At 34.4% G+C, this 13,577-nt stretch overlaps 1 protein-coding gene across 1 annotated transcript in view; it reads right to left on the bottom strand.

Annotated features, from left to right (window-relative positions):
• Nucleotides 1-13,577, bottom strand: part of NCAM2 (neural cell adhesion molecule 2) — a 271,599-nt gene that overhangs the window by 60,527 nt on the left and 197,495 nt on the right. Inside the window, exon 12 of the mRNA XM_064644006.1 lies at nt 6,412-6,585. Coding sequence (XP_064500076.1) covers nt 6,412-6,585 — 174 coding nt within the window. The remainder of the gene's footprint in view (nt 1-6,411; nt 6,586-13,577) is intronic.

Here is a 13,577-nt window from a genome sequence, read left to right as displayed (position 1 = left end):
AAACTATAATTTTATCCTCCTTTATTAATTTTAAGTGTTTAACAGTGATCTGTTTTGGAAGGTATACTTGTAAAGAAGATGCACCTTTATCATCTGCAAACTCTGTTATGTGCACTTCTTCAGTCATTTGATGATATAAAAATTAACCCATATAAGAAATTCTAAATTATCTAGGCATTACTATTTTAGCAATTTCCTTACAAACTCAGAAAACCTATAAACTTTTTCAAATGTTGCTAAACTGAAGAAATGAGTAGACTAACTTTAAGAAGTCTTCCATATTTATTGAAGCTTTATATAAAATATTAATAATTTGATTTTAAAAATTAAAAAAAATATATTAATCTAAAATTTTACCAAACCTTTCCTAAAAAATGATAAAAAGCAAGAAGTTAAAATAGACATGAAAAAAAAAATAATTATCTGAATTCTGAAAACTTCCAAACCCAAGAAGTTCAGGGGAAGCAAAAGGGGGGGAATGTGTATTGGCTACATAAATCCCCAAATGTATATCTCTCTTCTCTCTATATATCCCATATATCTCTATATATCCCATAGGTCCATTTCCACAGTAATCTTAATGTGGGACTGGGTTTTTACTGTACTCCTCATGTTGTTCTGTCACCAGCAAAACAAGTGGCACTACAAATGCAGAGACTGGTTTTCCTTAGTATTGCACTAAAATGCTCTGAAAAACAAAGATCCATTGACGTGTTTCTCTATTTATCTACCTGTAAACAGAAGAAGGAAGGAAATAAAGTTTTTTGTGCATTCCTGTTGAAGACATCCAAATGTTTTTAGAGAACACATTCTTTTCAGGTTTCAAGCACACCTCCACAGTGGTTTGGATTTGTGTCTAAGGTAAGGCCCTTTCTTTACAAATGCATTTACTTGCTGCCTGTGAACCAGAATTACTAATGTCTATAAAGCTATTAAGACAAAGCAAGACCTTGATGGCTTCTCTATTAGAGCTATACCAGTGATGCTTTCTGAGGGATTGAAGGGATGTGAATAACTGAATCTCACAGACTCAATCCTGCTTCTTCCTTAGAAAACTCACTACTGCTTGAAAACAAAAAATAATGAAGGCTGTTTCTTATGAAGTCTTTGCTGATTACTCAGAAACAGATCAGTCAATGTCCTTTTTTTAAAAATAAATTTTCACAGAAGATCGTGGTAAGGTAATTTTGCCCAGCATAGGTATCTTACACCTTCTCACTGGTTTCTTTGTGTCTACAGAAGAAATCCTGGCACATGCTCTTCACCTGTGGCTATCCCCTCCCTGAGGGGGGATGGGTGACATCTCACAGGTTTACCAGCTGTCCAGGGAAAGGGATGCAAACTCTCCTTGGAGAATGAACCTTGCACATACAGTACTTCAGGATTAGTGGGCTTTTTTGCACTACTGACAGGGTCATAAATGTCTGATCTGCCCATGCATATCCAGCTCCTCTCAGGACTCCGGTCCACAAGGAGAACTGCTGTAAAGTGAAGCTGCACAGAGATTTGCAGGCATCCTGTAACAAAACAATGTTCATATTCAGAAGAGCACCTACCAAGGGCAGAAAAATCTAGTGCCACTTCCTCACTGATCTCTTGGTGAACTATGATAATGTTGATTAAGACTTTAAATTCCTTAATAGTCTGAAACTGGTGTATCAGGATGATTGCTTCACTTTCTGCACTCCCCTTCAATAGCTGCAATCAGCACAGACTTTCAAATGAAACGTTCTTCATTATAAAAGACAAAGAGGAGGGAATAGGGAAATAGATATTCTTGACTACAGCTCCAAGACTGGGATTTTCTCCCTTATTTGATCTGAAAACAGCTCAGTCTAGTAAAGTTTGAGACAAAAGTCACCTTTAGAGGGATACTTTGAAGAAAACAGGAAATCAAGAGAATGGCAGGATGTTTGAATAGATTTGCATATAATTCATTTCATACTGCTTAATTGTCCTGATTAAACTTATTTGTATTTACTGGATGATTGATTACACAAGAATGCCTAAAAGCCTTGGTAAGCATCTATTGTGTTTTACATATAAATAATATAAATCAGATAATTATAATAATTAAAATCTTACCTGTAAAAGAATTTATATGTAGCTATTAGATCATAATCAGATGAAAATTAATGACTTGTTATCATTAATAGCAATTCCTTTCAAAAACTTTTTGAAACATCTATTAATCATTTATTAACGCTTTTTTCATAAATTTACTTCTGTAGGTACATTTCCATGACATTTGTTTAAACTAAAAATACTTTTTTCATTAATTTTATCATTTTATGGCTGTTCTGTGTGACTACACTATTCCTTTAGGTCATAGTATAGAGGGAGCCAAAGACTCAGTTTAGCCCTGAAAATATCTGTACTGGAATTCTAACAGTCTTCCAGGTACAAACTTGCTCTTGCATGTAGGTTTTTCTGTCTCTTTCCCTTGAATGATATTTTTGGAATTTTCACATTACATACACTGTGGCAAGAAAGGTCTGCAGTTTTACCACTCTTGAGTTAAATCAGACTGATAAAAAAAATCCTTTAAAATTTCACAATATTTTATCACTGGCTGCTGGGAAAGAATCATGACCCAGGCATTATGTATGCATCATCACTTGAGATGTGCAAGCAGTTAACTGTCCCTGTCTAAACAGCATCTATATCTGAATCTTAGCCATAAACCTGTCCCTAAAATGTGAACAGATGGAAAAAGTGGTTTTGTTTCCATTAAGGAATATTGACTGAGTGTGGAAATTATGATGACCCAGCTACAAATCATAATACAGAAAACTGACTGCATTCTAAACATCCTCCTCACTCAGCTAAGAACATGTTGAGGTATGGTAGGAAAGTGGCTTGTAGTCACTTAAGAAGAATGAGAAGCTGTATCAAAAACATTTAATTTTTATTAACATTCAGAATACTTAAAAGTATCCTAAATATCTCAAAAAGTATAAAGAAAAAACCCTACTTCATACTAATAAAATTTTCTTTGAAAATTCTTGCAGGAACTGAAAATAGGAATTTTAGAGAGGCTTTCTTACCATGACACTGTAAGTAGGCTAAAACATAAACGGAGAAAAGTTTAAAAAGATGCTTTAGAAAATATTCCAGAAGTATTCCAGTTACATTCAGCAGATTTTCTTTTTAAAAAAGGACACTAATATTGTTTTTTGACATCTCCATTTGCAAAGATTCTTTCTGTTCTGGACTGTTCAGTCTGTGTTTTGGTTACATATCTTATTTTTCTGGTTTGGCCCTATAGTACCTCACAAATAGAACAAGTTTTTAACTTATTACAGAATATCTGCAAGAACTTGTAATAAATGCAACCAGGTCTCTTACGACTTCTCAAACAAATTACATAGTGTGGCATCAACGAGATTTACAAAACCAAAATTTTTCCTGTTTAGCAAATATTTGTCAGTCTGCAGTACTTTTTGGTTTCTAAAATAGTTCAGAGAGAAATTCAGAGAAATATAGGATATACAATCTCAATCTTTCTATTCAGAGGTATACCAATAGAGATTTCAGAAAACATCCTGAATTAAGTATTAATCTAGTATTAATTTTTAATATCGCCCATTGTCCTCTCACTATTTATATATTTATTACATAATTTTTTGTAGACCAAGATGACTTTTCAGGTTGCTTTCATATTTATTAGTTTTTGTCATCAATTGGAGTAGTCTTTGATAATACATGCTATTAACAGGTATCTTTAATATGTCCAAGATCAGTGTGACCTATTTAGTTTTCTCAATAAAACCTTTCAGCATACAGCTGGGGGACAAAAAAAGGAAAATACATGCTTGCAAGATGGTATATACCCTGAAAACTTCCAGACCAGAAAGAAGAATTAAATAATCAGGCAGCTTGCACAAAAGTAAGACATGGAGAAATAACATGACAGCATGTGGGAATGAATACAGCCTTTTTCTCAAAGAAGCTGTATATTTAATATTAGTAGGATTGGCAGCAAAGATCCTCAATAGTCACAGTCTACTTCATGGTGGTAACGTCAGCATAAGGACAGCAGGTGTTTGTACCTGTCACTCTACTCTGATTTTAGAATAGATCACCATAGAATTCAAGCAAGTTTTGGACTAAAATAACTTCAAGATCAATTTGTTTATGCGGAAATCTCCAAATTACCTGTATGCAACAACTTAAAAACATGCAATGGTGAAAGGATGTTTCAAAATCAAAGTGTGAACTTTTGAAAAGGCAGCTCCAGTCAACTCTAATAACCACAAGGGTGTTTCAAATTACACATCTTTCCCAATGTAACCAATTAATATTTTCATAACATTTACATCAACAGAAATAATAGGAAAGAAAGTTTTATAGGGAGTAAGATAAATACACTTTTCTACGGATTTAACACCGAGGACTTTTGTTTTGTTCTGTCTTTACAATTAAATTAAGCATCTACCCAGAGAGATGGTGGATTCACCATCCCTGGAGGTTTTTAAAAAGAGATTGGACGTGGCCCTTAGTGCCCTGATATAGTAATTGGAATTGGATCAGGGGTTGGACTTGATGATCTTGGAGGTCTTTTCCAACCCAATCTATTCTATGATTCTATGATTCTATGATTCTATGATTCTATGATGTGTGATTGACTCTGTAGTCACTGGGTTTGTACTGGGCACTGACTGCACACTATTACACAAACTGGTCACCTCAGGGTTTGGTATTTCATATATTACAGTTTGTGATAGACTGAAATGTTGTTAATGTCTTAAACACGATCAAAATCATAGAAAGCCTTTATGTCAAACTGCAAGGAAGCAACTCCTGCCTGGGACCACTGCAGCACTCCCCCTTCGGAATATGCCTCCTGACTGGAATTTGGACTGTGAGGGGAACAAGACTATTGTCTAATCACCTCAGGTCTGAGGAGAAGTAAACAAGGAAGCCTGTCTCAAGAGCCTGCAAATCTTCCCCTGCCCCCATCAGGAGTGCCTGGGGTGCCTGTGCTTTGTGGGACCCTCACCACTGAGAAGAACAAGACCCACAGGAGTCCACTGGGTTCCACAGAGTAGTGATACATTTTCTATTTAATTTCAGTCTGTCACTCTCTTCCTGCCCCCACCCCCTGCCTCCTTTTTCCCATTTCTTTCTCTCTCTCTCTCTCTGCCTCACATTTGTTGTTAAATAAAATCCATACTATTGACTTTGGCATATGGTCTTGTTTGCACCTTAATTCGGGCAGAGGCATTTCTAATAATTTTAATAACTGGATCTTAACACAGTTCTCATCAGAAAAAAATTTACTGTCAACTCATTGAAGGAAGCTACAAGAAAAAGATCTCAAACTTGGTCTGAAACATTACATGAAAAGAAAGGAAGAAGTAACAAATAGCCATTCATGTGCTGCCCTGCAAACAGGAAGCAAGTTGTCTTCTTTAGATCTACTAGTACTGAAAGAAATACTGGAAAATTATACTGGAATAAAATGTATGTTACTATGATTTACAGTATTATATCTAGACACACAGTTACTGTGTTTGATTGAGAAAAACAAAAGATAAAGAGTCATTATATGTTTCTTTGAATACATGTTAACTACATGTTCATTATATGTTCCTTTGAAATAATTCTGTAATTTGGAATACGTTCTGTTTAGTGCAGAAATTTTGTCTATGTGAAAGGGAAAGAGATAACACATAATGGATAATTTGCTACATTTTTTTGTTCCATGACCTTGCTGGTAGCTTCCAAACCATTCACCTGATGCTGTATAAATCAGAAGAATGTTGGGGCTGCTTTAACTTGCACTAAAACTGCGAAAAGGTAAATTTGGATACAAAGGCTTACTGATCTTTTGAATGTATTTTCTTAACATTACTCTGTATAAACATCCCACCTCAGCATGTACCTAAAGAACTTGTGTCTTTGGGAAGGCTTATGCTCTTTTCTGCCTAGAGGGGTGCAACTAGATGCCCTTTTAGAGAGCATTTATTGTTTGTTGAACAAACATTAGAGTTATGCTTTTGAAACAGATATCATGAATACTAACAGGTACATAGAAAGTTTACTAAGTAGCTCAAGATCAGAAATTAATGCCTAGAATTAAATATTACATAAGAGTTTAAAATTATTTTCTGTGTGCATAATGCACATTCTCAAACTAACTGATTTCTACTCTCTTTGAAATTTATAGCTTCAAAAGTATTCTTCATATCTACTTGGTTGGAGAGTGAAAAATGTGAAATATTTGTAAACTTTTTTAAAACTCAAAAGTAACAGTTGAGTTTTACAAAACAACAGTAAGATTAGCGTAAAGAGGTCTTCACTAATGTTAAGATACAGCTACTGGATTAAGACAAACAAAGAAGCAGTTAACACACACTTAACATTCTTTTCAGTTAAAACACTCCCATTTATTTTTCATATACTTACTTTGAACTCCATGGGAGCGAACTATTTTCCAGGTTTCTGAGGCCACCTCTTTTACATCCACTTGGTAGTGGTGAATGGGAACACCTCCATGTGACTCTGGCTTATGGAACGAAACCTTGGCAGTGGTTTGGGACAGCTCTAAAACTCGTACTCCATACGGATTTGATGGCACATCTAAAAAAGGACAAATGTCAATTTAATAATCAGCAGCAATTACAGAGACCTAAACAGTTGATAATCTACCCCCAAAAGTCTCCTTAGCGTGTTCAAGGGAGAAAAAATAAATACTGAATATGGTATAATAATGTTTGTGTTACATAAACAACTTGTTTTCCACTACAGAGCTGTAAGAAAACCACATTCATTGCCTTGTATGCTAAAGTAATGCAAAAACATTTTTGCCTTTCTTTTATATTATGATCTTTTTCAACAGCTAATTTCATCACAGTCAAATGTAGGAGATCAGTTTGTTGACTGCATAATTATATAAAAAAAGAATAACAAACTTTAAATCAAATATAACAAAAGGAACAGTTACACTAAATAGATCATTCAGAATCTAAATTCTTCTAAATGAGATTATGACAAAGAACTGTATAAATAATTTGGCCATTTTATGGAACTCTGAAATACAGCTGAAAACATGAATCATTTTTCTCTTTTTTTGAAAGACTGGATTTCAAGCTACTAGAAGGATACATTAATGGAAGGTTTCTATTCTCTGTTCAGTTTAAGAACTAATTTGCAAAATAGGTTGAAAGAAACATTTTCCCTGAAATCAAAAGGAAATGCATATCTTTCAAAGTAGAAAAGAACTATGAAAATAGAGCAGGTGTTTGTAGGTGTTGAAAAGAGAGATATGAAACAAAAGCAAAGCACTGACATCAGGGTCAGCACAGCTTTAAAAATAGAAAGGTTACATTACTTCTAAAATGTATGATCAAACACACAGGAGACAAAAGACTAGCTTTTCTAATTGTCCTACATTTTAAAGTGTTATAATTACAGAAGATGTTATTAAAAATATTAGTAAGAATTTTACTCCTGTGGACAGAATACTAGGGATCTGAAACACCATTACAAATTTCTCTTCTGATCCATCTGAAGATTATCTGCATAACCACTTACACATTGGAGATTGCTTTTGTCTCCATGTTATGGAAGATACTTTTGTAAGGACGTGCAAGAATTTGAGCCAAGGCCTATAATTTTTTGTGGGTAATGAACCATTTCCATGAAACACTGTCGGTATTCAAAGGCTGTCAGACAGTTGGGAATAAAAGGAGAATCAATCTGAGCTTCGCCCAGTATTGGTACTTGAATGAAAATGAGACAAAAATTTCTATAAAATATTAAAGAACTGATTTAGCTGACATATTCAGCCACAAATTCTCTGGAAAAGAATGCCTGCCAAAGCAGGTCTAAAAGGGCTGGAAGGTGTATAACCTTTCAATTATCAGAAAACTAAATTATTTTCTGAAAAAATCTCTAACAGTTGTCAGACTTGAGTATCTTAATGCTGATATGATACCTCTGTGAATTGTCACAGTTAGCATTTCTGTCTATAGGTCTCCTGAACCCTCCAATACTTGGTGGTCATTGGGTTAAAACCAGTATAGATGCCATCAAAGCATTCCAGGGCAGCATTGCACTGTATGAGTGATGTGAATGTATGACGTGGATACCAATCATTTGGGAAGCAAATATAGCTCTTAGGTACTGAAGATAAATGCTCTTTTTGTATTTAATTGCAAGCTAAAAGCTGCTGTGGATACCTACAATATTGCAAATAGCTTCTAAACTTCTAAATTTTTTTTTTCTTGTTAAAATAATTAAAATGAAACAAAAATATTTAGGAGATAAATGAATAATTTCACCCATCTTACTTTTATGTTAGTTTTTGTATGCTATTTTAATAATGCAATTCACTGGTACTTTTGTTTGAATCAAACCAGATATTTGGTCAATGGTATGAAACAAAAATGTGTTATTTACATATCCACCCTGTTCTTGACTTTCCAAATGTTAAGATCTCCTTTCCTTGTGTGTTACTGCCTGTGCATGGTTAACTATAAGCATGGCATAGGGAAAATGACACCCTTCAGGAAGAACCTTATATTCTCTACTCCTGGTTCAAATACAATTTCTGCCAAATGAAGGTAGGATTCCTTTTGGTAATTAACGTAAAATGAAGGTCCTGTGAAAACCCAGTAAAATATTTTGCATAACTAGCACAATGCAATCTGCTTAGAACTCACTGAAGTGTAAAATACATCCACAATACTATTTTAAATATGCATTCCACAATCCAAGGCAGCCACAGGTGTAGGCAACTTTTATGCAGTTTCCAGAGTTGAACTATGTCAGTTCTAAGGAAAACAGTGAATCACCTGAAGAAAATACAGCAGGAGACACTTCCGAGTTAAAACCAAAACCAAATACTAGCAATACCATTAAGATACAAGAAAATACCTACTACCTTTTTCAGACTGAGCAAATCTATAACTGTTTTCCCCAAAGAAGATCAATAGCAGCATAACGAAATGAATCTAATTTTGTAGTTCTCTGATAGTAAGAATTTGATCATGCAAGGTATACAGCCTTCTGGTCTTGATCTAGCTAAACATTCCAGCATTTGAGCTCTCCCCTGTCAGCCATAATTACTTGGAGCATTGCCATGATTTCCATGTCAGAATTGCAAGGATTTTGGTTCAGTGTTTAGCAAGAGGGAAGGATAATTTGCGATGTTGTGTGCTCTGAAGTCTGCATCTGGAAGAATATAGCTATGGATGTTTCTTGTTCTTTTTCCTCCTAAAACCAACCAACCAACCACATGAATCTTAGAGGAGTTTAGCTATGGGCAGTGATCATGTATACTGATGTGGATACAAGTTGAAGGATCATGTAGTAGAAAATGCATGGGATTTCTTTTCTCTGCTCTAAAGATCACTTAGTGACAGTAGAGATTCTAATATACTTCCTCAGAAGTTCCACTGCCAGTTTTTTTGTCATTATGCTGCTGTCAAAACAAGGGATAATTCATCACAAGTTCAGCCTTTAAAATAAAGTACGACATAAAAAAAAAAACAGGTGTCAGCTGTTTAGTCATCTTTTGTCTTCTTTCCTCAGCAACTATTCCTCTGTTCATTATGTGACTGTATTCATGTATGATGTTAAACAATTCCTTATAAATAAAATCAAAAAGTATCCCCTCATAAGTGTAAAATTGCACTTGTACCCAGCATATAATTCTGGGTTGCACAAATGAACTTTGTGCCTAAATAAGTAGCATTAGTTTGGTTCCAAAAACATTATCACAGCTGATAAAGAAGTACACACAGAATTATGAGTACATATTTATCTCCACTGACGTGTAAATAGTCTTTCAAGTCTATTACAATTATCACCAAACCTGTTCAATACATAACCATTGTTTATCACTGAGAATTTTCTTTTCAAGCTATTTTTGTGATAGTTTTATGGAAGAAAATAATTTTCCTTCTGAGAGTTTAGCAGTCCCAATATAAATGGAGAAAAGGAAGTGATGCTGTGAGAGTAGAGAGTGGGCTCAGAGACTTGTCTTCCACTTAAGTCATCTCCTATCTCCTGTAAGGATGTTCCTACTGCAGCTCTGCAGCTTTTCCTGTCTCTGTATATCTGGCATATATATTGACTCAAAATAACTATGTCTAAATGCTGAATGTAAGTACCATCAGGACCTTGCCAGGGAAAGAGAAGAGGCTGGGGACTAGACCTTTGGAATCAAAAATCTCTATGACACAGCTTGTACTTGCACATCCTTGGAATGGAAGAAAAATTCAATATTACATCTACATAGATTTCTTTTACCAAATCACTGGCAGTTCTAGAAAAATAAGGATTTAGTTAAGTAATCTGGACCACAGCTAGCAAGTAAATATATAAAACAAAAATTAAAATAAAATGTACACAAAGCAAAACTCTGTTGCCATGTTGATAGTTTCACACCTAGGCCATATGAAAATATGTTGTAGTTTCTCCTTTTCTTTTTTTTTTTTTGGTTCTGTTTTTTTTCAATAAAAATCTTTTAGCTGATGCTGTTAAGATGTGAATGGCAAGTTTTAGAACAGCGAGCTAGATTTTAGGTCTGCCCGTATTTTTGTGGCAGTCAATAGACTTCTGGCAGAATATGATTATCTTTTTCATTATATTATTCCTTGGGGAAAAATAAGTCCTACTTCTTTGATTTTATTTTGCCTGTGTGAAAATTGGGGAAACAAAAGGAACATCCATTAACCAGCAACAAAATGCCAGCATTGAAACTCCAGACTAGTAAACTTCTTAATTTGATGTTGTAGCCTTTGTCAGTTATTGATCAGCCTTATCATATTCTGGGCATGACTTTATTCCATAAAACAGATTAGAGGATATAGTTTCTGTGAAGCTCAATTACTGTATTTCCCACGTTTTAAATTGCTTTTGTTGTCATTATTCCCCATCTTCACTAATTTTCTCTGTATACAGGATGCTTAAAGAACATTTAATTAAATAAAGAGGTGTAGGAGCTTGCAATATCTAATGATATCATTGAAAGTTTGCTTTTTAATTCTATGTAACATTGGTTTAGAAAGGAAACAAATAAATCATATAGCTACAACAAATATAGCTGCTAGAGGCACGCTCAAGGCATGACATGGTGAGATCAGAATTTCAGCTTTCATCAAAAATGAAAGTATCCTTCTAGGTACAAAGGCCAAAAGACTGGGGTAAAAAGGGGAATCAGACTGTTTATCTGAACTTTTAAACCCTTTGCCATCCCAGAATAAAGAGGGGGTCAGGAAAGTCTAGGATGAGTAAGGCCATGAGAGCCTTGGAGGTGAATCACATTTTTAGATTCCATCCAGCTATACATTGCTATGTGCAAAATATACATTGAATAATCCAGTTTAGCTCTGTGTCATAACCTTAAGATTTATCATTCTAAGATATTAAATTACCTATTCCAAAAACATAGTCCTAGAGTACTGATGGCCACATGATTTTCTACTTGTCTATACAAAAAACATTTAAAATAACAATACTGAGATCCAACATAAAGGAAGAATGCTTTGCTAGTTTCTACCAGCTTCCTGCATACTGATATTTCACATAAACTATGACTAAACTAGAACTGGACAAATCTAGGAGTATCTGTGATCACCTCAGGCTCTGAGAGGCATTGGGACAACCTGCCAAGCTCACCAGGCTTGCTAAAATCTGATCCTGTCACAGATTAAAACCACAGTGTAAGCAGACTTCTAAAACATAAGGTGTGGCTGTGACATGAAGGAATTAATTTGCAGTGGCAAGAAATGCCTGTGGTTCTTTTCACACTCTACATGTTACTCACATAACCATTTAAATGCTTAAACAATGAAAAAGCAGGAATAGTTGAACTACGTGGTATTTTTAAGAGTTGATCACCACAAGTCAGGAGAAGAGCACATCTGTTTAAGCTTTCAACTGATGGTCAGCACCTTTCAGTGTGAAATCCCAAATAGTCTGCAGTTCTTCAATTGTTTTGAAAGTTTAAATGAAATTCAGGCTGATTCAGTAGCTCTGTATAATCTGAGTGAACATTTATGGTTTTCCTGTCATACAAAATGGTATGGCTGCAAATTGCATCTAAATTCTGAAAGAAATCTTTTTTTTTTATCATCAATAAGTCTAATTTCTTAAGAAGGGCAACAGAAATAAAGATAATGGCATCGTGACAGTGTGATCACTTTTCAAGTAGCAGTAAAGTAAAAAAAGAGAGGTAACTTGATTCTTCTGAAATCCAGCAAAGCAGAAAAATGGAACAAAACATGAAGGAACAAGTAATTCCTGCAGAATTTAAAGAGAAAGCTATGCAGTAAAAATATCATTATTTGTAAAATTTACCCCAGCAGCATACTTTGCTTAATACCATCTCCCAGCTAGGAACAGTATTTATTTTTCCATAACAGAGGCTTTGTAAAAGTATGCTATGCCCCAGCACTTGTATTTATAATCAAAGCCAGAAGGCAATCCAGGCTGCATTGCAATGTATGAAGTGATTTTATAGGCTTTAATAAGGAAAATATCAATCATTAGGTCTTCCTAATCTACCAAAGTAAAGTGATGGAAGTAATAAAACTAGAAAGAAAGCTGTATTTGACATTTTATACCTGTATTTATTATTTTATCCTCCATCTCCCTGATTGTTTTCCATTTTCAGTTTAAGTGCAAAACTTGTAACTTGTTGAGTTTTTTTCTAAAAACAGGGTCTATTTAGATGTAAATGCTCAAAATATCAATCTTTCAGGATACTGAATATTATGCATTACACTACTGTAAGTAGTGGGCAGCATAATGGAGCCCTGACACCCCCAAACCCAAGGTTTCCAGCCCTGTTCATTATCATTACTAAAAAACCTGCTTTTAACCCCCTATTTTCTGCATTTAATATTATTATATAGAGTATCCATATATAGCTCATGACTTACATAATACCTTTCCATAATTCTTTATTTTCCCTGATTTGCCTTTTTATTGTTATAACTCCAATATATAACTTTTATAAGTGTTCATCAAGTTTTCTGATGAACTGACTGAAAAAAATATTAAGTGAACTATTGCAAAAGTAGAGAATATCAAGCTCTTTGAAAAACTGGCAGCAGTAACATTTCTGATACAATTGTATTGAAAAGTCAAGCCAGGGTTACAGGTTGTATGAAGTTCTTTGTTTTTTGCATTTCCAGGGGCTTTCATGTATGAATTTTCTGAAATATTTCAAAATATATGTTCTTTTTCAATTGACAATGCTATATTCTTTGTATTGAAATTAATTCATTAATTATAAAAGCAGAGAGGATATACATAGCTAAAATGATCACCGTGCAGCATCATTTATTGTGATGGGATACTGTGCTGCAAATCTAAGAGGAAAAAAACAATATTCTGTACAGTATCTGTTGAGATGCTCTCCCATGTTATACATATTTATGAAAAAACAGCACACAGCAACAACTACAATATTTTCTCTTTTTTTTTTTTTTTTTTTTTTTCTCTCCTGGGAGGTAAGACACCAGAGGGATACAAGTGGGGATTTTCCTTCCCTTTCCTATCATTTATGTTCATGGCTTCAGGACAGACTTTTTTTCTCAGTAGTCACATGTAGCTGCCAA

This window comes from Pseudopipra pipra, chromosome 2 (assembly GCF_036250125.1).
Source record: "Pseudopipra pipra isolate bDixPip1 chromosome 2, bDixPip1.hap1, whole genome shotgun sequence".
In the NCBI taxonomy this organism is placed as follows: domain Eukaryota; kingdom Metazoa; phylum Chordata; class Aves; order Passeriformes; family Pipridae; genus Pseudopipra; species Pseudopipra pipra.
Note: the sequence above shows the minus strand (reverse complement) of the source record. Positions and strands in the feature narration are given on the sequence as shown.